Raw genomic sequence first — 22,099 nt, forward strand, 5'->3', positions numbered from 1 at the left:
TTCTGTTTATGATTTATGCAATTGAGTTGTAATTTTTAAGTCATAGTTTTAGGCTTAGCTCTAGGTGACAAGATCACGCGCCGTGGAGCATCTCTTTTTCAAGTTTAGTTTTTTTTTTTTTCAAGATTTGTTTTCTCCAGACCTAGAAATTTCAAATTTGGTTCATTCCAGATCTGGTTTTTAGGGTTGGCAGTATCTCAAATCACCCAAGCTTTCAAGTTCAAGCATTGATTCAGGTAGAGAAGCTTCTTCAATAGTCTTTTCTCCCCCTTCTCATTCCCTCTTTTGACTACCCTTTCTTTCTTAATTTAGGATTTTAATTTCAGTCATTACATTATTGCTTTCTCTTTCCCCCAAGGTTCATGGCTAATGTATTTGTTGGCTTTGCCCCTCCTAGCCAAAGAACCATCATTTTATTTTATTTTTTTTAATTGTCTCCATTTCCTTAAAGCCAAGTAGAGTAACCCTTGTAAGAGTGACTCTCTAGTCAAATAGAGAAGCTCATATTATGATGCATCCCTCGGGCTAAATAGAGAAACCTACTTGTGAGTCTCTCTCTAGCTTTATCCCTTTCTTTTACTTTATTTTTATTTCTGCATTTTTTTATTGCTTTTTAATTGCGTGGGTTGTTTATTTTCAATTATTTATTTATTTAATTTTAATTGTGTGGCTTGCGTATTTAAATTCTTAGATGACGAATGATTAGGACGTTATTTTATATACATCTGTTTAGGACGGTAGTTAGAATTAGATCACAACCATTAATCGGTTCACTTTCGTATTATTAAAAGAAGCCAAAAATAAAGTGACTGCTCTCCCTGTGTTCGACACGTTAGCTACATTGATCCGTACGCTTGTGGTTACATTTTAAATCCTGACACTATACCTTGTATCATAAAGATCAACATTAAGCCCCATTAAGTCTTCAAAAATCGATGCAAGTTAAGAGTTTTTGGAGGTCACCCTCCACCAAAGGGCCAGAATCAACTCAAGACATGCGAACCTATTCAATTAGATAATCTGTCCATCAATTCTCTAGCCCCGTCACCGATGAGATGAGCCATCGATAAGGCGTGTTTCTTGGCCCCAATGGCTGCCCTTCCAGTGGGGCACCCTCCGCCGGCAAGAGACCCTCTTCCGTCTGCTTCTCTGCCACCCCCCTTTCTGCTCCAATACTTTCTCCTCTCGGAATCCCCCAGAATTCTCACTTCAAACGACCAGTCCCACTGCCAACCAATAGCCTCTCCCTGCATTTTGTTCAGCCCACCAAACTTGGAGACTCCCTTGTAGCCTCCTGTCCCAAGGGTCTCCTTGACACTAAAGCTTCCCAATGGATGAATTCTCTCATCGGCCACTTCTTAGGCAAGAGACCTCCCTTTCCCCTAGTCAAGATGTCCCTAATGAAACAATGGCACCCTGTTGGAACGGTTGAAACCTTCTTGCTCGATCATGGTTTCTTCCTGTTCAGGTTCTCTGATGAACAAGACAAGGTTCGAATTCTAGAGGGAGGCCCCTGGGCGGGTAGGGAGAATGTCAATGTTCCCCAAACCTTGGCACGATCACCTTCTCCTCAACCGCGTGGACTTCTCTACCATTCCCATTTGGGTATCCCTCCATGGTCTGCCTTTGCATTTCTGGTGCTCTAAGGGATTGAGTGCAATGGGGTCTGTCCTTGGAACCCCAATGTGCTCCGATGCCAGAACTAATAGAAAGGACGGACTTGCCTATGTGCGCATTTGTGTTGAAGTTGCTGCCTCAGACCCCCTTCCTCCTTCCATCACTGTCTAGGATGGAGAGGATTTCTCCTTCCAACAACCGGTTTTGTATAAGCGGAAACCCCCGCACTGCCTCATCTGTAAGGTGTTTGGACACGATTGCAAAGCCTGCTCCAAGGCGTCTTCTCCGGCTCCTTCTAACGACATGCATGCTGGTTTTATTGGCCCAATCCTACACTTTAATCGTGACCGATCCCTGATGTCCGAAGGTGGCGCTGATATTGGCGACTTACCTCTTTTCCAGCCTCAGGCGAGAGGCAGAAGAATGAATCGACGAGGTAGGAACCGTCATAGGTCTACCATCGTCGCTCGCCCCCCACCTACTGTCGAAATCCTTCTGACCAGTGACCGGTCTTTGCCTGATAGGAAAAACCGCTTTGCAATCTTGGCTGAGCCGACTGACAACATCAGAGAATCTGATTTGCTTATCGAAACTGCTGACGTTGACGTGCAAGCCTCTGCGGTTGACTTTGCCACCAAAGACTCCTCTGAGGATACCTCTGATAGTTCTAAAGAAAGCTCCTCCTCCGATGGCTCCTTTACCAACTCTTTGAGCTCATCCTCCGATGGAGATTCCTCGGACTCTACTGAGGTTTCGTTGGAAAAAGAGAACAATGACTCATCCTTGCTTTTGTTGTCGACTGCTTTTTTGAAGGAGAAAGCTGCTCCTTGTACCCCCTTGGCCCCTTTTTCTGAATCGCCCCTGATTGAGACATGTGCCTCTACCATTGCAAGCCATACCATATCAACTTTTCCCATTTCGAATGGGCTTGCCCCCCTTGCCAAGGCTCATGCTTGAACCCACCAGCTCTCCTTTGTCCACTGAACCTTCTATTAACCCAAGGGCCCATCACTCCTTTTCTAAGGCCACTGAAACTCCCATTCACCCAAAATCCCACCGCTCCTCTCTTTTCTCGACCCAGACCCAGATCCCTGTGGACCTGGATGTCGATCCGGTTTAGACCCACACCCCTTCTTCTTTGCCCAACACTATCCTCCGGCCTACAAATCCTATTCATAAGTCCAAGAAAGGTAAGCGACAGTGACAGGCTGCGGCTCCGTCTTCTTCGCCAAGCCATTCCACCCTGTCATTGAACCCCCACATCCTCCTTTGCTCCACCCCTATCAAAGAAGCAGGTCTCGTGCTCCCCCCGTGTCCCTTGGCTCTCCTTCCCTGGAGCTTGTGTTGCCTTACCCTACTGGTGCCTAATGACTCACAGCATTATTTGGAATGGAAAGGGCCTCAACTCCCCTTCCAAACATGCCTCCGTGAGGACTCTCATTAAAGATACCAGGTCTTCCTTTTGTTGTATTCTTGAATCCCATGTCAAAGAGCCAAATCTGAGAAAAGTGGTGTCCTCTATTGTTCCGAGCTGGAATTTTCTTTCCAATCACTCCACTCATCCTAACGGGCGAATTTGCTTCTTGTGGGACTGTTCCAAGCAAATGCTAATCTCATTGCCTCCTCTTCCCAATTCATGCATTTTAACGTCTCTGATGTCACTTCCAATTCCCCCTTTTTTCTCACCTTCATCTATGCTTCCAACAGTCTTGCTGAAAGAGATCCTTTGGAATGACCTTAAGCTTCTTGCCAATCAGATTGGGCACCTCCCTTGGGGTTTGGGTGGTGATCTTAATGCCATTCGGTTTTCCCATGAGAAACAGGGAGAAGATACATTGGACAGCTCGAGTATGGATGCCTTAAACTCTTGCATTGATGACATTGCAGTTGAAGACCTAAGATGGTCTGGAATAAAATTCTCCTAGAATAATAAAAGATCTGGTCAGGCCAGAATTGCTCGCAAATTAGATAGAATCCTAGTCAATGAAGCTTGGCTCAATGCCTTCCCCTCTTCCCATGGCACTTTTGGTTCTCCTGACATCTCTGACCATAGTCCTTTCTCCTGCACAATGCAGCCTTACACCTCTTTCGGGCCTAAACCCTTCAAATTTTTTGACATGTGGACCTCCCATCTTGATTATCCCTCCATTGTTAGGGAAGCCTGGTTGAAGCCGGTCCATGCCTTCTCCACCCTCCCTTATTGCCTTGGCTAGAAGGCTGAAGAATGTCAAAATTGCCCTCAAAGCCTGGAATACTAACTCCTTCGGGAATATTTCTTCTCAAGTTAATGATTGTAAGAACAAGCTCTCCTCCATCCAGATCCAGCTTCAGTCTGATCATCTCAATTCCTCCCTAGCTATTGAAGAGAAGTTGGAGGCAGCCAATCTTTCTTTCCTTCTTGCTCAAGAAGAGAGCTTCTTGAGACAGAAATCCAGAATTAATTGGCTTGAGCTTGGGAATTCGAACAATGCTTACTTCCATAGATCAGTGAAAGCCAGAAATAATTACAACTCTATCACTAAGCTGACTTCCCAGGATGGCACTCAGGTTCACAAAGTTGAGATTAAAGAAGTTGCAGTTGACTACTTCAAGAACCTCTTCATATGGGATCCAGCCCCTCCCCATTCCATCCCAGACGGCCTTCTAAACAAGCTTATCCTAGACAACATGGCTGGTTCTTTAATGGCTATTCCTACTGATGATGGGATCACTTCTGCTATTCTCTCTCACAAGGCAAACAAGGCTCCAAGGCCTGACGGCTTCAGCATGGGTTTCTTCTCATCTTCCTGGGACCTCATCAAAGGGGATTTGATATCTGGTATCAAGAGCTTCTTTTTCAACCCCAGTCAAATCCATGGGATTAGCCACACTTTTCTACGTCTCATTCCAAAGAAAGAGGGGGCGGATGAGATGAAGGATTTTAGGCCAATCTCTCTTTGCAATCTCCTCTACAAGTTCATAGCTAAAATCCTTGCTAATAGAATCAAGCTTGTGGTTGGAGATCTTATTAGTAACAACCAATCGGCCTTCATCCCTGGGAGAAGCATTGGGGACAATATTTGATAAGAAATCTCACTCTTCTGCTGCCCTTTTGAAGATTGACTTGCATAAAGCTTTTGACTCTCTCAGATGGGATTACATTGTTTTAGTCTTCAACAACATGGGATTCCCTTCAGTCTTCACAAATTGGATCCATCACTGCATTGCCTCCCCTCGCTTCTATCTTGGTCAATGGCAGTCCGTCTGGATACTTCCCTTCCTCGGTGGGAATTAGACAGGGCTGTCCCCTCTCTCCTTACATCTTCTATCTTGCATTGAAAACTTTCAAGGAGTCTGCAACTTGCCACTGACAGAAACTTCATTGCTACCATCCCTAAATACAAAGCAATCAAGCTCACCCACCTTGCCTTTGCTGATGACTTGATGATCTTTTCCAAAGCAGATCCTTCTTCTCTTGGGAACATCATGAGGTGCCTATCCCAATTTGCTTCTATGTCTGGGCTTCGCATTAATCCGACAAAATCTCTCATTTTCTTAGCTGGGATCTCTAACTCTGCCAAAGCCTACCTCCTGGAGCAAACTGGTTTTTCCAAAGGCCTTCTTCCAGTGAAGTATCTTGGGCTACCTCTCATTCCTGCCAGGCTCACTGTTCACCATTGCTCTCTTATGCTTGACCTCATCAGGAAGCGTCTCCACCTCTGGAAAGGGAATATCTTATCCTTCGCAGGCGGGCTTGAGCTCATTAGATCAGTTCTTCAAGCCTCTTACATTTATTGGTCAGGCGCCGGAAGCCATCATCTCCAAATTGGAGTCCATTTTTGCCTCCTTCCTATAGAAAGGCACGAAGTGCTCTAGATTCCTCTGTCCTATTAGTTGGGCCGCTATTTATCTTCCTAAAGCCGGAGGGGGGCTTGGTTTGAGGAGGGGATCAAGGATGTTAACAGGGCAGGCATCATCAAGCTGGCTTGGAAGATCATCTCCAAAAAGAAGAGTATTTGGGTTGATTGGATCTATTCGAACCCCCTCAAATCTGATTCCTTTTGGTGGGTAAAAATCCCGGCTGATGCCTCCTGGATCTGGAGTAAAATCCTTGCCATCCGGATAACTTTATCATCTGCCATGCACACCCAGATTGGCAATGGGGCCAGCACTTACCTCTGGCTTGATCCTTGCCACCCCATGGGAATCTTGGATCAATCCTTAAGCGCCAGGATGATTTATGATTCGGGTCTCTCCAAGCTTGCAATGGTTGCAGACATCCTCTCTTCAGGCACCTAGACCCCCCGGACCACTCTTTGATCCAGCTTGCAAACATCTGGAACTCGTAGCCAACCATGTCTCCGACTCAGCACCTTAGCCCAAACACCATCATATGGAAGCCTTCAGACTCCCAAGATTTTAACCACAAAAGTTGCTTGGGAGTTTGTCAGGACTCCAGGCCCTCCTTCCCCATGGCATCGTCTTATATGGTCCAGGCACCATATCCCCTGCTAGAGCTTCACTGGTTGGAGAGTTTTCACCAAATCGCTGCCCACAAACCATTTCCTCATTCAAAGAGGCATCTCAACTAGCCCTTTGTGTATCCTTTGTGGCACTGAGACGGAGACTATTGAGCACCTTTTCTTCGCTTGTAGTATCTCTTCTTCCATTTGGAAAGGAGTTCTTAGCAAATGCGGGCTAGCTAACAGGAGGATTCTCCCCTTCCATCGCGAGTGGATCTGGATGGACATGACTTTTCAGGGAAAAACTATCTGTGACACTGTGGGAAGACTTGCCTTCTGTGCTACTATAAATCAAATTTGGATGGAACGAAACCATAGGAAATGGACCTCCAACTCTCGCTCTCTTGATAAGATTTGGAGCTCCATATCCTTTGATGTCAAAACCAAAGTCTACCGGCTCTCTTCCACTTGTATCTCCTCCCCCCGATATTGTCACATTGTAAATTCTTGGGATCTCTCGAGATCCATCATCAGGAATAGTAATGCTTCTTAAGCTTGTCATGTTTCTTTCTTCCTCCCCTCTTTGGGGCGATAATTTTTCTTTCTTCGTTTAATAATGAATTATTTATTCACCCCCAAAAAAAAAAGTCTTCAAAAATCAACATTAAACCATGTCAAATCTATAAAAATCAACAATGTCACATTAAGTCGTCAAAAATCAACATTTCGAGAAATGTTTTTGTTCTACAATAAGTTTGACTGGTCAAGTGCTTTTATTTTTACATGAGACATTTTGTATTAGGTAGAGCACAAAACCAGCTTTCCAACAAGTCTAAAATTACTTAAATCTGAGTTTTAATGACAAGGTTATGTTTAGGTCAAACTTATTTTAAAGCGCACAAATGCTGTTAAAATCATCTAAATGAAAATAATTTTATGGATATCAAAACAAAAAATTGTTTTATCAGACTTTTGGTATCTAGCAAAGTTTTACCATGATAAGATTTATGAAATTTTCAGATTTGTGGGGTACGTTGATTATTTGCGTTGAGAATGGAGATAATTCTGGACTGAATATTGACATGTGTGGGAAAGACTCTTTAAAATAAGATTTGGCTTTAGTTTAGTTTCTATTTCCGTGTCAAGAAATAGTAGGTGGATTTATTTAGTTTTCAGTTACAAATTAGATTTCAGTTGTATTTCTTTCTTTATTGCATGACTTATTGTACAAGGTAGTCCACACCATACGTGGGACTCTGTCTTAGCTTATTTCCGTCTGTGTAACTGCTATCAAATATTATATACTCTGTAAGAGCATTTAGTGCTCCAAATGATTTTAATGAATACTGAACTTTAATTTTTATCAATGGCTGTGTAACAGTATACGAGAGAGTCCTATGTGAGGTGAGAGAACTTGAGGTGAGACGCCTAGGTGCAAGTAAGAGACTCGATCCTCTATCCATCTTTAGCCTCTAATTCTTCTCCATCATCCTTTCTATCTATCTCTGTTGAAAACCTGCAACAATAAGCATAAGAGAGGCATTCGAAGGTCCATCCAACTGTGTTGGATTTGTTAAAGATCCACCCATCAAGTTTCAATTGAGTAGACGACAAGAAGATCAATTTCCATTCGCGGCTCACTGTTGCTGGAGATCTGTGCTGAGAACTTCGAGGGCTTGTAACTCCAGATCCAGCCAACCAATCCATCCCAAAATTTGACAGCTGAATACCCATCTAGGGTCCTCCCTTCGATGGCAGTTTGAAGCTGATCACATGGCTGGGTTAGTTATTATCAGTGAGTTACTATTTTGGTTTCCAACAATCTAATTCTCAGTTTCCTCTGTAGTTCTATAATCAGTCATCAGTTTAGGCTAAATTCTCAGGAGTCCTTTTCTCAAGAGGACTACCTTCGACCGGAAAGCCTGATCCATCAGAGCAATCAGTTTCTATTTCTGAGGAAGTCACTAATTCTGTAATTTAGTCCACTTTGGTGTTCTGCCGATAGCACAGGCTGAGTACTGTCAATTTTAAGTAATTGATTAGCACTTAGCTTTGTGTTCAGACCCTAAAGTGTTTGGTGTGCTAATGGTTATATAAGTAGGCTTAGTAATTAACACATTTCCTTGTTGAAAGTGTGGCCAGAACCATTGGTTAAACCCACCGTTAGGCAGTATATAGATTCTCCTATAGAGTTGGTTCCTAGTTGGACTGGTTCTACATTAGATTCCCACCTCTAATATGAAAGTTAAAATCCAAACTTAACGACGCAGGCCAACACTGCCGCTACTCAAAACAGTGGACAGAAGAAGGATTACGAAAGAAGAGGCAGGATAGTAGAAGAAAGAAAGGTCTAAACATGAGATGTGACAGCAAGTGAAAGACAGTAGAAGGTAAAAGGATTATTTTACTCAATTAAAGAGTCTTTTTTATAAAATTATAAGAAATGGTTGTGCATTGGTAATATCCTTTTGTCCCTTAAAGAAAGTGATTTGAAAGACCTATTTCAAGAGCAAAAATAAAGATGTCCTTATGAGCACCATTTGATGCATCTGGCCCATACAAGGATTTTTTTTTATCTACAATAAGAAATAAGTAGTCCACTTAAAAAAAGTATTGCAATAGTACAAAGTTTTCACACTTACTAACACAAACGGAAAAGGAAAAAAAAGGAAGAAAACTCTATAAAGGTTTTGCACAACTACAATAATTCAGTCAATAGTAGTCAAGGCCATAAGGCGGACCAACGAGATGGAGAAGGGGAAAAAATTAAGGCGACACCAACAAGGCACCTAGGCAACCAAGGTGCCAGTACAGGCTGAGCCACCTGGATGCCTAGGCAACACCTTGACAACCTTGATTCAGTCATTAAATCTATTTAAGTGTAAAAAAGCTCATATCTTTCTCAGAATTGTCTAAGAGTAGGAAACAACAAAAGAGAGTTGATGAGCTTAATTACTACTCATTATGTTTAGTCATGGGTAACCTCTCCAAGTGGCAGACTTGGATAGACTAGGGTGGACCATGTGATATGCCCCCACAAGCCATCTCATTGACCACATTTCAGCCCAAAGCATTTGGGGTAAGTGCTAAAAAGTGAGTTTAAAGCTTCAGAAAGTACAAAAAATGTGATTAGATTCCATTACAGTGAAATATCGTTCTTATAATATTATAAAAATCTAAACTCACTTTTTAACCACTTCATATAATTTCTTAGACCAATACTTGTTTTGCAATGAAATTTGACAAATAAGATGTGTATGTGGTTGTCTGCCAGATCAACACACTTATGGCCATTCAAACCTGTCACATGGCAAGTTCTTAACAAACACATATATAACTAGGTATCATTATATAGTTTTTCCCCAAAAAATTGAACATAACAAATAACTGTGTTTCTATCACCTTTAGAGAGGTGAGTTATAAATAAAATTCTTACAAAGTTAATCAACTTGTGGATTCAACTAGGTATGCAAAATTCCATAGTTTTTAAGTTATACCATTGACAACCAGATCTAAACGTCTCTTCTAGTTTACGTTATCATCCAAGAAACTTAACTCTACACTAAGGCTGTGTTTGAGACTGCCTAAGTGAAATTTATGAAAAACAATACCAGCATTAAAAGCTTGTTTGCACCATCAGCAACAGTTGCAAGGCTCTCATACTGTTCAGGATCAAAGTCCATCAGTGCAGAAGTAAGATATTCCCCAGCTGGTGTAGTCTTTACTTTCTCACCGCCTGATTTAACCAGCGCAACTGTGCCATCGATCTTATCTGTGGCTGATGGCAATGGAAGAACATCAAGAGAATGTCCTTTGTTGTTATCACTCCTGCGAAGATATCATAATAAACACAGTCCATGAAGCAACTAAGACAGAGAAACAATGAGATAAGAAATTCTAAGACAGTAACAACAATCAACAGCCCAAAAAAAAAACACAAAGCATACCTTCCCAGGTCCCGAGTCTGAAGATCCAATGATCCTCTGGTGGAAGGACTTGAAACCTTGACAAAATAGAGTACCAAGAAATTAATACCATTTGATTAACATGGGTTCATGCAGAAGATTCCATAAAATGTTAAGTGATGCTACCTATTGCTAATAAAGAAACCTCGAAGAGATACTGAGAAATAAGTAAAACTCTTTTAAGAATGCTATGTTTATCATAACCAGGGTTTTTCTTGTGTCTTTTGTCGAGTCCTAGTTTGCCCAACCAAGTCAGATCTCGTTTGTACCATTAGGGTCGAAGCATTCCGTACCACATATTTTGATAGGAATAATCAGCAATAAAACAAATCGTCCCCTCACCTTTTACTCTTCAATCTTATTGGCCAATATCATCCTCACAGCCCAGCCAAGAGCGCCTGCTCACCCATCTCCACGCTTGCAATGATACCCAGCATGGACACCAAATCATCTCCTTCACCTTTTACTCTTCAGTCTTATTGGTGGAAAAATGGAGATTTCAAGTAGTATCAAAGGAATCGGGCTAGGTAAGGCTTAAAGGATTCTGTTCATGTCAGGCTAGGTGGCTGCATCGTGTAATCGGGCCGGTCCAGGTCAGGCTATAAACATGTCGGGCTCGTGCGGGCTGGGAATTAACACACTTGCGTGGCACCATTATTTATAATACTTGCTATTACAAGTAGACTCTAAGTAGGAATCCTATTTAGAGTACACAACTAAAAAGGTAACTGAACTAAAACAAGAAATTGAAAAAAAACACATGATAGGGACAATCCCCCTATCGTGAGTTCGTGACTAATAACCAATATAATAAAGGACCGAAGGGTATTGGACAATAATACCCATAGTTACCAAGGTGTCGCCTAGGCATCTAGGCGGTTTGCCAGGGGCCTAGGCGACTGTCGCCTTATTGTACTGCATGTCCCCTTCTACTTTGGTACTTATTTATGTCAAATATCATTTAAGTAAGACATAATAAACAAATACCCCCTATTTGAATCCAATAAAAATAGTTTAAAATTAAATTCTAAAAATATAAAAATTCAACCCCCTAGTCCAAGAACTGAATTTTTTGTTGTTAAGACAATTTTAAACTTTTATATGCTGGGTTTTTTTTTTCCATTATGAAATTTTCATAAATCTTAGCAACGTAAAACATTGCTAAAAACCAAATTATTTTTTCATTCAGGCGACTTTTAACAGCATTTGTTCACTCTAAAATAAGTTCGACCGGAACATAACTTTGTCATTATAACTCAGATTTAAGTAATCTTACACTTGTTGGAAAACTGATTTTGTGCTATAACTAATACAAAAAGTTTCATATGAAAACAAAATCATTTGACTAATCAAACTTATTAGAGAACAAGAACATATATGATGACTTGATGTGACTTACTGTTGATTTTTGATGAGTTGATGTATGATTATTTTTTATGATTTGATGTGGCTTAATGATTTTTTAGTTTAATCACTTTGTTTTGTTTTTCTGAAGAATATCTTGCATTGGTATGATTCTTTAATATTTATTTAGCATAGAAGTAAGAATTATATAATTTTTAATATGCTATTTGTACCAAATAAAATGGTTGTATGAAAAAAGAACAATAGAACGCCTTGTTTGCAAAGGCGACGCCTAATCGCCAGGGCAGTTAGGCAGTACCTCAAATGCCTCGGTCGCCTTGCAACCTTGATAACTTTCATAATACCCATGTGGTACAGGAACTTAACAATTATATCTCATAAACCAAAGCCAAACTTCATATGAATACCATAATTCATAATGCCATTTTTTCATTTATTTTCAAAACCACAAAAGAATTTATAAGAAAAAATGAGGATACAAAATAGATCGAATGCAACGAGAGGACCATATGAAGCATCAATAACTTTCCAGTCATTCAGTCAAACAAAGGGTTGTAAAAGAACCATGGTTCAAGAACTCACAAGATCTCATTTTTTCAAAAAGGCGAGACGAGATGTATGGTGAGATATGAATTGTACAAAAACTCAATCGAGATCTCGCCAAATCTCTACTTTTTTGAAGAAACAAAACTACGGAGCAAGGATTTTTGTGCTTTTGCTTGAGGATCTCCATTCCTACACTCATTGAAGCTTAAAGAGTAGAGAATATTACCTCCTCATCCACATTTGGAGTTACTTTTCTTATATATGATGTCTTTTAAATCCTTATAATTATGTTATGTCATGTATTGATTGTGGAACGTGGATTGTGGAATAGAGCATACTAGCCTGAGGTTCAAAGAGTCGAAGACTACTTACATAAAGTACAAAGTCAAAGTACAATTTTAGGTATGATTTTTAAAAAACTGATGTTTCCATTGTGTTTAGAAGGCCTACAATAGGGTAAATACCAATTTTCAGGGGCTACAATGTCCATATAGCCACCGAGACCAACCACCGAGATGACCGGGAAAAAATACATGATCTCCGCAAGATTTGGCGAGATCTCTCTTTTTTGGATTAGCGAGATGGGGGGCGAGAGCGAGATCTTAAACCTTGAAAAGAACAAACACCCCTAAATTAACTATTAAGGTAGACTAGACTACCACAAAAGTAAAATAATTGAAGACCAAATCACAAAATTCATGCAAATCAAAAGTCCCGTAAAATTTTCTACCACATAGCTCATGTCAAAAGCACCAACAAAGCAGATTTCATGTAACTTTTCCTAAGCAACTGAAACATCAATATACCAGCAAGGAATTGTACACAATGGTACAAGGGATTAAACAAGACATATGTGAAAAAGCCAAAATAAGGGACAGAATCTACATAAAAAAACAAATCTTTTCTCAAAATGAAAAGGAAAAAAGAAGCAGAGCGGTGTGAACTGTAAATGTCATCTTCAACGAAATATAAGAATATCAATACTATGAAAATGCAAAAGCCTGTAAAGTATGATTAAAAGTGTACGAACCTGAGGAGATCCACTAAATTTAGCCTTCTCTGTTAATCTACCAAATAGCTTCTCATTTTCCTCATGCAACTTCTGTTAAAGTAACACAAATCTATCAATTGATGAATTAAGAATGATAGAATCAGGAAATAAATTAAACGGATAACTTTGATTTTTCATGTGGATCAGAACAGGCATACAAAAGAAGGGATGACACAGAGATCTTAGGAGGTATACTCATGTGTTTAGAAATGCATATGAGATGAGAGGTACACTGCCAAACAGGGCAATAGCAAGTATGAGATGAGTCATTGCTGACTCCATTAACAGAAGTGAGCTACAGTTAACAGTATGAACACTAGCTTATCCTAGTGGTGGCAGCTTCGGCTTGAAGAGCCAGCACCCAGGGGAGGAGGTCGTGGGGTTTCGGGTGTGTGAGGGACTGAGGGTGGGTGTGTGTAGGAGTAGGTGGCCCTTGGCCTTACTAGCGCCCAATAGGCTGGCCATTGGCCAGCAGCGCTCAGTAGGATAGAATAGCAAGAAAAAAATAAAGCAGCAGCAAACTACACATGGTGGGATAATCAAACCCCACCCTACAAAAAGTAGCTATGTTTCATAAGGAAGAAAGCTTAGCAAAAACTTCACAATAAGCATTGATATGGGCAATCCCAGTTCCCAGACCAGAAAATAATTTATCTTAGAGAAATCCTCTGAAGGAAAATGGGTAGCCCTTTCAAATTCCATATAAATGCAATCAGATTTTTTTCAATGCTACCATTTATGTAGTTAAAGAACTCAGATATTGTCATAATGCTGGAAAAATGGTGCAGTTCTTCTCAAATAAATAAATTGCCTGGATTTGCTTTTCATAAAGACTTCAAATTAGCAAACTGGGGGGAGGGGGGAGAATATGGTATTATTCCGGAATGGCTCAAATAGAATAGAAAAGACAGAGGGGAAAGAATCAAAGACAGCTGTTAATGGTAATACACAAAATGAGAATCAAGAAATTAATTGGAGACATGGAGTGAAAAGCATTATGAGCAAAGGTGGGTGATATTACTCTAGCAACATTCATCGAAGATAAACACAAAGGAAGCTATTTTGTAGCTCGATCATAAACATAGTAATCACCTGGAAAAACCCTCTGTAAATAGAATTAGATTTGAATGTTGGAAGAGAAGGCGTGGTGAAACCTGAAGGGACTTAATTTATTCCGATTGGTGCCTGTGAAGTAGGGGATGGTTGTTACATATACCTTTGTGATTCAGAATTTTCCTTCGCCTGGAGGGTTTAGATTTTTATCTGACTACACAGCATCTTCTTGGTTTTGTGGGCTGCAATTGATTTTCTTTTGCCCATTGCAGGCCCTTGTATCTTGTGTCTTCCTCTTTTTTAAAGATATTTTTTTCTGCCGATCAAAAAGAATGGATGGGGAGGGGGGCCATCAAATGCTAAGATGGGAGCATGGACCCAAGGGAGGACGAATTTAATTTAGCATTTTAGCTTTTCATAAGGCCTCTTGGAGGGACATTAAGAACATATAGAAGTTTCCCAAGATACTCCACGAATGAAGAATATGAGATAAAGGATTTAATGAGAAATTCATCTCTTCGATTGCCAAAGGAGCAGAAGATGTAACCACCAAGGGGGTAGCTTAGTTGGGAAGGACCAACACCTCACAATTAAGAGGTCATGAGTTCAACTCTCCTTGGGGCCTAACTATCAAAAATATGTTTCCAAAATATATATATATATATATATATCAAAAATAAAAGGAGCAGAAGACATGATAAGGACTGAAAAAAGTCTACCCTCTAGCATTATCAAGGCAATTATATCAAAGATGAATCAAATCAAGACAGCCTAGTTGTCCTCCAATGTTTACCTACATTCTTCAGGTTCTTTCATTGTATGAGACCCAGCAGAATAACAGATAGCATAGGAACAATTGTGAGTAAAATTATGTTCGACAGAGAGGGGTTAACAAACCATGCAGAAAGACATTTACTCAATAGTTCCACAGGCACACAGCCACATTGTGCTGAAAAACATGTGCAAATTTCTTCCTATTTAACCTATTGAAAAAAAAAAAAAAAAACAAATAGACCCCCCTTAAGGCCGACAGTGAAATATTCTCCCATATCCGTGAAGATGGTTTTTAATACCTGCATATGTAAAGATAAATTTCCCATTTGAATGGGTCTTATGTTACGGAGACTTGGATTCAAGTCCAATTCACACCCATGAATCCTAATTTGCAGGCCCATCTCCAGGTTGACCCATCAAGCATAACATGTAAGAAAAGTAGATAACACCATCATATGGCTCTTACTCTGATGGACCTGCAATCCAAATTTCAATGATTTGACCTTAAAAACAGACTGACACCACAATTTGAGTAAAATAGAAGTTGGAATGAGGAAAAAGTCAGACTGATAGCCAAATGGCAAATCAAAATGTTCTTCAGCAAGGAGGGAAATATTGTAGGGGAAGGTTACAGCATGTGGCTAACAGAGCTGGAGCCGATGGGCGAAGTCAACAGGATAAGGAAAAACTATAGTTCATTCTCACTCAACGTAAGAAGTATGTTAGAATCAAGTTCAGAATTGTGCACGCATTTGGAGTGCAAACTACTGCGGTATAGAACTTTTGCATCTTACCAGTCAAGTAGGTAAGCAATCAGAAAAGGGTATGTAGCAAACTACTAATAAATCGTGATTTATTGCAACTGTAAGAGACAAGGATGTATAATACACCTCAATAAGTGCATCCCGCTTTGATAGCTCCTCCTCAAGCTTCTGCGTAACTGCCAAAGAATCCATGCTGTCCCCTGCTGCCTTCACACTTGAGATGCTACCAGAAGACCTAGTCTCTGAAGCAATTGTTGACCGCGCACCACCAGTGTGAAGGACTTCATTCAGTTGTTCAAAGCTCTTTACTTTGGCCTATATCAACAGTTGAAAAAAAAAAATTTTGAAGTAAAATAGAAATTATTTCACCAATAAATAAGGTAAAAGAGAATTCTAAATCATGCCAGACATTCAAGTATATTCATTGGAAGTTCCTTCCAGAAAATATTTAAGCTAATTTGATTTTGTAAACATCTGATTAGTGAGGAATGCTGAAATTATTCATAAAATATGAAGCGCACAAAGAAAAAACATCAAATCGAACCTAAAGGGCAATTTTAAAGTAGAAGAATCATTAAGCCTGTTTTTGGTAGCCAAGATAAGAAAAGAAAAAAGTACAAAAATTGTACTTTTTCTTGGTTTAAGAAATTCTCTTCGTGCTTGGCATATCCTGAACCAAAAGAAGATTCTTTTTTGAATTTCAAAATTCAACTTGGGAATGGTGAAGTTTTCTTTTGCTGCCAAAAAAAATCTTGCCAAAAACATAAGAAAGTACAAAAACTTTTCTTTTCTTTTCTTCTAATGGTAGCCAAACATACATACTTTTTTTATTTCTTACCTTTCCATTATTTTTCTTTTCTAGATTCTTTTTTCTTTTCTTTTCTTCTCTTGGCTACCAAACAAAGCCTAAAAGTATAAGCGATTAGTATCAGAACTGACAACAACAGCAACCTCAAAATAACATGAAGACTGTTCAATAGCCAGATAGATTTGATCCTCTCCAAGGACAATCAGCCGATAGCCAATGGTTTTTGATGCAGATTTGCCAAATCATCCAACTTTTGACTGGTTTAGACGATTATGGGCCCCCTCAAATGACTAAATCCAAGTACAAGGAAGAGGTGGCAATTCTGTAAATAATCAGAATTTTTCAAGGGTTGCAATTTGGTAAATTAAACAGAATCTTAAAGGGTACTTTGGAAGGCATATAGGAGTTAGGATACAACGGGGGTTCTTATTTAAAGAACAGGGACAGACTTGGGATGAAAGGATAACTATGATAAAGGAAAAGGAAGAGGAAGAGGAAGAGGAAGCGGTAAACCCAGGCCTGGTTTTGAGGACTCGAACTCAGCCAAACAACCATAGATGGAAAAGGAAAGTTACTAACTCACTCTTCTCTGAAATCCAACACACACTCAATTGATTTAACCACAGCTAGATCCACAATAATTGATTAAAGTAGTTGCTGGCAGAAAACCAGAACAGACTATCATTGCAGATGATATCTCACTTATTAGCAGGAATTGGAGGATGAAGAACAATTTTTTTATCATCTTGGGGAGATGACGTGAACCCCAAGCTATGAAGAAGAAAGGGAGAGAGGATAAAGAGATTGAACCAGAAGTGAAGGTTCGATAACCTTGTTGGAACTGGGTTGCATGAGGGTGAGTTCAGATTCGCAGGAAAGAAAGGGGAGAGAGGGAAGACAATCTACTCCCATGATTGGATTATAAGCAGGTATAAAGAAAAATATTAAAAACACCTAATCCCAATCTAAAACTATTATGGAATCAAACTCTAAGCCTAAATGGAATGGAACTCTACCACTACGTAGCCTAAGTAGAACAAAATGTTATAAGATAAATTCAAATAAATAAACTACTAATATAGACTAGAGTCAAATCCGAACCCAAGCTCGGTTCTCAATCTGGATGGCAAGACTGGTCAAAGTCGTTCAGCCATGAATCTGCATGAAAGGCTTTCTCTCGGAAAAAAGAAGCCAAAACTGAACCCATGACCAGAATGGGCCCACAGCTCTAACAGCTGGATTTTAAAGAGCAACCCAGTGCACGAGGCTCCAGCTAATGCAGGGTCTGGGAGGGGCAAATGTACCCATCAACTAGAAGGCCCTGGGAATTTTAAAAAAAAAAAGCCCCATCTACTACTCTATAGCTAACATCTGCCAGACTTGGATTGCCTGTATTTTTTAGGCTTTGGCTCCAAAGCCTGTCATATATGTCCAGAAAATCCAATGCTACTGCATCACCTAAGCACCACCTTATTGAATAAGGCATACCACGTAAAATAGGGGTGGGTATGGGATTATGGCAAAAGGGATTAAGGATATTAAAGTGTTGTTTTCGTTACGCGAGGTCTATAAAGTAAGTAACAAAATTTTATGACTGTATATAAGTAAAAACAAATCTACGTTGAGCATTATTCAATAGGATGGTTGGCCTCCCTCTTCCTCCCTCTAGGAAAAATTTTGGAGTGTTTTGCCTAGCATTTCGAGGAGAACTTTGGGCAATGGTGACATTGTCTCTTGGTCTGCTCCATCCTCGGGTCTCTTCAAAGCCTGGTCTATTGGGATCTCATCAAGGCCACATCCCCCGCCCAAGCTTCACTGTCAAGAGGCTTTTTACCAGTTGCCTCCCTACGTAGTATTTCCTTATCAACCACCAGATTCTTGTCTCCCCCCTTTGTTGCCATTCTGGAATAGCCCCTGAAGATGCAGATCACCTCATCATCGCCAGCCCCTTCTCCTCAGCTAGTTGGTATGGTCTTTTGGCCAAGTGCTGGCCTAGGAGAAGAATGATTCGATAGAGAATGGATCTGCGTCGAGATGTCCCTTGCTGGGAAATCCTGTTTTGATAAGGTGGGCAAATTAGCCTTTGGTGCTGCTATCACTCATATCAGGCTTAATCGCAACCAAAAAGGTAAACCTCTAAAGCTAGGTCATTCCAGAAAAATTGTAACTCCATTGTTTTTTAAGTGAATTATAATATTACAGGTCCCCTGGTCAACATTCAGAATCCACCAGAAATAGGTTTATTGTAAATTCTTAGGGACTCCCCTCTATTTTGCAAACCCAAGCCTCCTTTCCCCCCCCCCCAAAAAAAATCCACTTTGTAAAGGCTGGGTTTGTCTAATGTTTATTCCCCTTTCACCTCTTCTTTGGTTATGAATTTATTATTCACCAAAAATATATATAGGGGCATAACAATAAACCATATTTTAGTTCATGTTTAATACATTAAAGAACCATAAAAGTGCTCATCTTAATCAGGGACATAGGGAGCCAAGAGGGAGCTCAACAGTCTACTTGCAGAAAGGGTGGTACTGCCAATCGAGACCAGGTATGTAGCTACTCTTCTTCCTTCTCCTTGTTACTTTTGTTTTCCCCTTGCCTTGCCAACACTCACTTAGTCATCACCACTGCCAAACCGACATAATACCTCTTGCTTTTCTTCTTCCTCCTCCACCTCCTTATTTTTTTTTTTTTTTTTTGAATGTTTGGTATCCTGGGCATCTATCTATACACACGTGGCTAGTTGGCTACTGGTCCCCCCCCGGGTCTACAAAACCACGTGGCAACTAAGGCATCGCCTTGACAACTATACGAATTCTAAGCTTTAAAACAACCATGGACACACAACAGACACCAGGAAATCACTAAAGTGGGACAGTGCACACTGCGCAGATGATATTCCAAGGTAATGCATGGGGATTCTCAAATAATTACATATGTAGGAAACTACCATACCAATAGGAACGTAAGGAAATTTGATATAAGTACTACCTGCAAGGCCTGAATTGTTGAATCTTGTTGTTGTATCTGCATTTTTTTATCTTGGTCCAATTGCAAAAGATGAGCAACTTGATTTCTAAGTTGAGCATTTTGCTCCTTTTCATTTTGGTGCTTTTCTGCAAGTACTATATTTTCCGACTGCAACCACGAAAAGGAGAGAAAACTTAACATTCATGTAAACAGTAATTTACAAAAGCAACGTCATGCCCCTCACAACACTAATAAAATGGAAAAAGATACCATGCCATTCAATGTTCACAAAAATTGATGCATTGCCTTGGAGGCTAAAGCAATGTAAAACAATAAATCTGGACAAGGAAGATTAGGCATTGAAAAAGGGAAAGGCTTCCTATCATGCAATAATTGGCTGGAAAATCACATGTGAGATTCCAAAAAATGGAAAGGACTTGCAGTAGTAGTTCAGGGTTTATAACTCAACATACTATAAACTATGTTCCTTCATAAAAGTGTACATATGAAACCAATTAGCCATAATAAAACTGTAACATCATGACGGTGGTTTGAGGTTGGATGTAAGATCAAAATGTTTGTGTTTGTGTTTTGTAGTTGTAGTACTAAAAATAAGAGTAACAGTAATGTTCTCATGATCATAAAAGCAGTTGGTTGGTGTAAGAATGTGTCCCCACATGTTAAGACGACGGTGCAGCTCTTTTCTAAAACGTCCCAGGTCTTAAAAACAAGCCATCATTCACATCACCAGTAATATTCAAAGAGACAGAAGTAACCACCAGCTATGTTTAAGGTGAATAAGGTATAAGATTCCCTCTTCCCTAACCGCCTTCCAAAACAACTTGGCAGAACCTCAGTCAAGGTTGAGATTTCCAGTTCCTATACCATTCACCTCACTTGGAAAATGCAAATAATGGATCTGATCCAAGCCAAAGATGCAGTTGAACTGCTGTAGCATTCACATTATTAAGAGCATTTAAAAGGGGAAAATTTGTTCCAGAAAACCTTCAAGATTTGGAACTCTTTTCTCTTGAAAAGAAAATTTGGAGATAAAAATGTGGTGAGAAATGACGAGGAAAGAAAATTGTCAAACAATGTGGTGAGATATGACAAGGAAAGAAAATAAAAAATTGTCCAAAAAAGTTTCAAACACCTTTAAATCTGACTGCAGAGTAAAAGAAACTTTCCAAGCCTTCTGGACTTCATTGAACAGTAGGACACACTGATCATTTGCATCCTTTAGAGCCAGCTTTAGTCCTGCCATTTCTTGCTTTAGATCACAGCATTCCTTTTCCTTTTCATATAATTCCTTCCGTGCATCATTTGCCTGCAAAAAATAAAAAACAGTCAGTGGCCAACAATAAAATTTGAAGCAAAATTATCAACTAGATATACAAACCAATACCCATATCTTTAAGCTTCAAATCACTCTTTATGACAAGGGTTAATGCAGTAGTCAGTAGATACAAATTCGTTTGAATAGATGAAGAAGGTTAAGTCAAAATTAATATGGCCAAATCCAGATAAATCAGCAAGTTGCAAAAAGAAATCATAAAATTGGCATACTAGTTCTTGTGTCAAGCCAAAAAAAAAAAAGTTATTATAAGATGCAAGAGACTAAAGATTGAAGTCAAAACAAACAATAGGATATTTCAAGGAAACTTACAACATCTCTCCATTTCTTAATGGTATCTCGATTGCCAAGACTTAGCTCAGCATTGCGTGCTCTTGAAGAAAAATTGAGGGAGGATAAAGTCTCAGACAGATTTGATATATTAGGACAGATATTGACAATCATCAGAGTCTTTGAACTTCCACCTGCAAAAGCATTATCGTGCAAAAACCACAAATTACTACAACAGGCTTTCAGCTTCATAAAGTTTGTAGCTTACTCTCTGCTCATGCCAGTAGGATAGTGATACTAAAGAGGAAAAAGACGGAAGGGAAAAATAAAAAATGCAAGCTTCATCGCATGTCCACTCCTATTTTTGTTTTTTTTTTTCCTTTTATCAGCACTACAGAAGATGAATTCGATTAAGAAGAAGAAAGATTAGTATAGATCAACATTACACAAATGACAGAGAATAGAAAACTACGAAAACAAACTTCAGTAATCGTGCTGTAACAGCAATGGGCGTGTGAGTTGGGCAGCATTCATGTTGCAAAGCACTATTCTTTACATTCACGGAAAATCTTTAACTTCTACGAATGTAACTAAAATCTTTCTCACATTTCATTTGTCCAATGTTGAACATGCCATCATTCTACAAAATGAGCAACAAACCTACACCACAAAGATATCCTGTGACAAAGAGATGCTTCACGGCACATGCCCCCAACACGCTCTCATCACCATTGCAACAACACTTCGATTCCACATTTCAGAAGAAAAATAGACAATAAGATGGCCATACAAAATTCAGAACAATTTTACACATTTGGAGAGAGATTACGAACCTAGAGAATCTGCAAGCATTTTGGTAAGTCTTGAGTTTTCATATGGTACAATATCCTTCTTTGATGACAGAGAAAATAAAACATCCCCCAATCTGCAAAATACAATACAAAAACAATAAGGACATATAGGAAGATGATTACTAGTGAACAATACCATACCATAGAAGTAACTAAAATGAAAGAAAAATTGCATTGAGATAAATCACATCTTGATACCACTTAACATTCCAATTTTCTTTTCTTTTCTTTCTTTCTTTCTTTTCTTTTCTTTCCTTTTTTTTTTTTTT

General features: G+C 39.6%; 1 protein-coding gene across 1 annotated transcript in view; it reads right to left on the bottom strand.

Moving 5' to 3' along the window:
- LOC122075486 (kinesin-like protein KIN-14B) overlaps nucleotides 1-22,099 on the bottom strand; it is a 104,887-nt gene that overhangs the window by 75,048 nt on the left and 7,740 nt on the right. Inside the window, exons 9-16 of the mRNA XM_042640523.1 lie at nucleotides 21,813-21,904; nucleotides 21,022-21,173; nucleotides 20,509-20,682; nucleotides 19,377-19,523; nucleotides 15,704-15,892; nucleotides 12,966-13,037; nucleotides 10,007-10,062; nucleotides 9,671-9,887 (exon numbers count right to left, since the gene is read on the bottom strand). Of these exons, the coding sequence (XP_042496457.1) occupies nucleotides 9,671-9,887; nucleotides 10,007-10,062; nucleotides 12,966-13,037; nucleotides 15,704-15,892; nucleotides 19,377-19,523; nucleotides 20,509-20,682; nucleotides 21,022-21,173; nucleotides 21,813-21,904 (1,099 nt within the window). The remainder of the gene's footprint in view (nucleotides 1-9,670; nucleotides 9,888-10,006; nucleotides 10,063-12,965; nucleotides 13,038-15,703; nucleotides 15,893-19,376; nucleotides 19,524-20,508; nucleotides 20,683-21,021; nucleotides 21,174-21,812; nucleotides 21,905-22,099) is intronic.

This window comes from Macadamia integrifolia, chromosome 4, assembly GCF_013358625.1.
Source record: "Macadamia integrifolia cultivar HAES 741 chromosome 4, SCU_Mint_v3, whole genome shotgun sequence".
Classification (NCBI taxonomy): domain Eukaryota; kingdom Viridiplantae; phylum Streptophyta; class Magnoliopsida; order Proteales; family Proteaceae; genus Macadamia; species Macadamia integrifolia.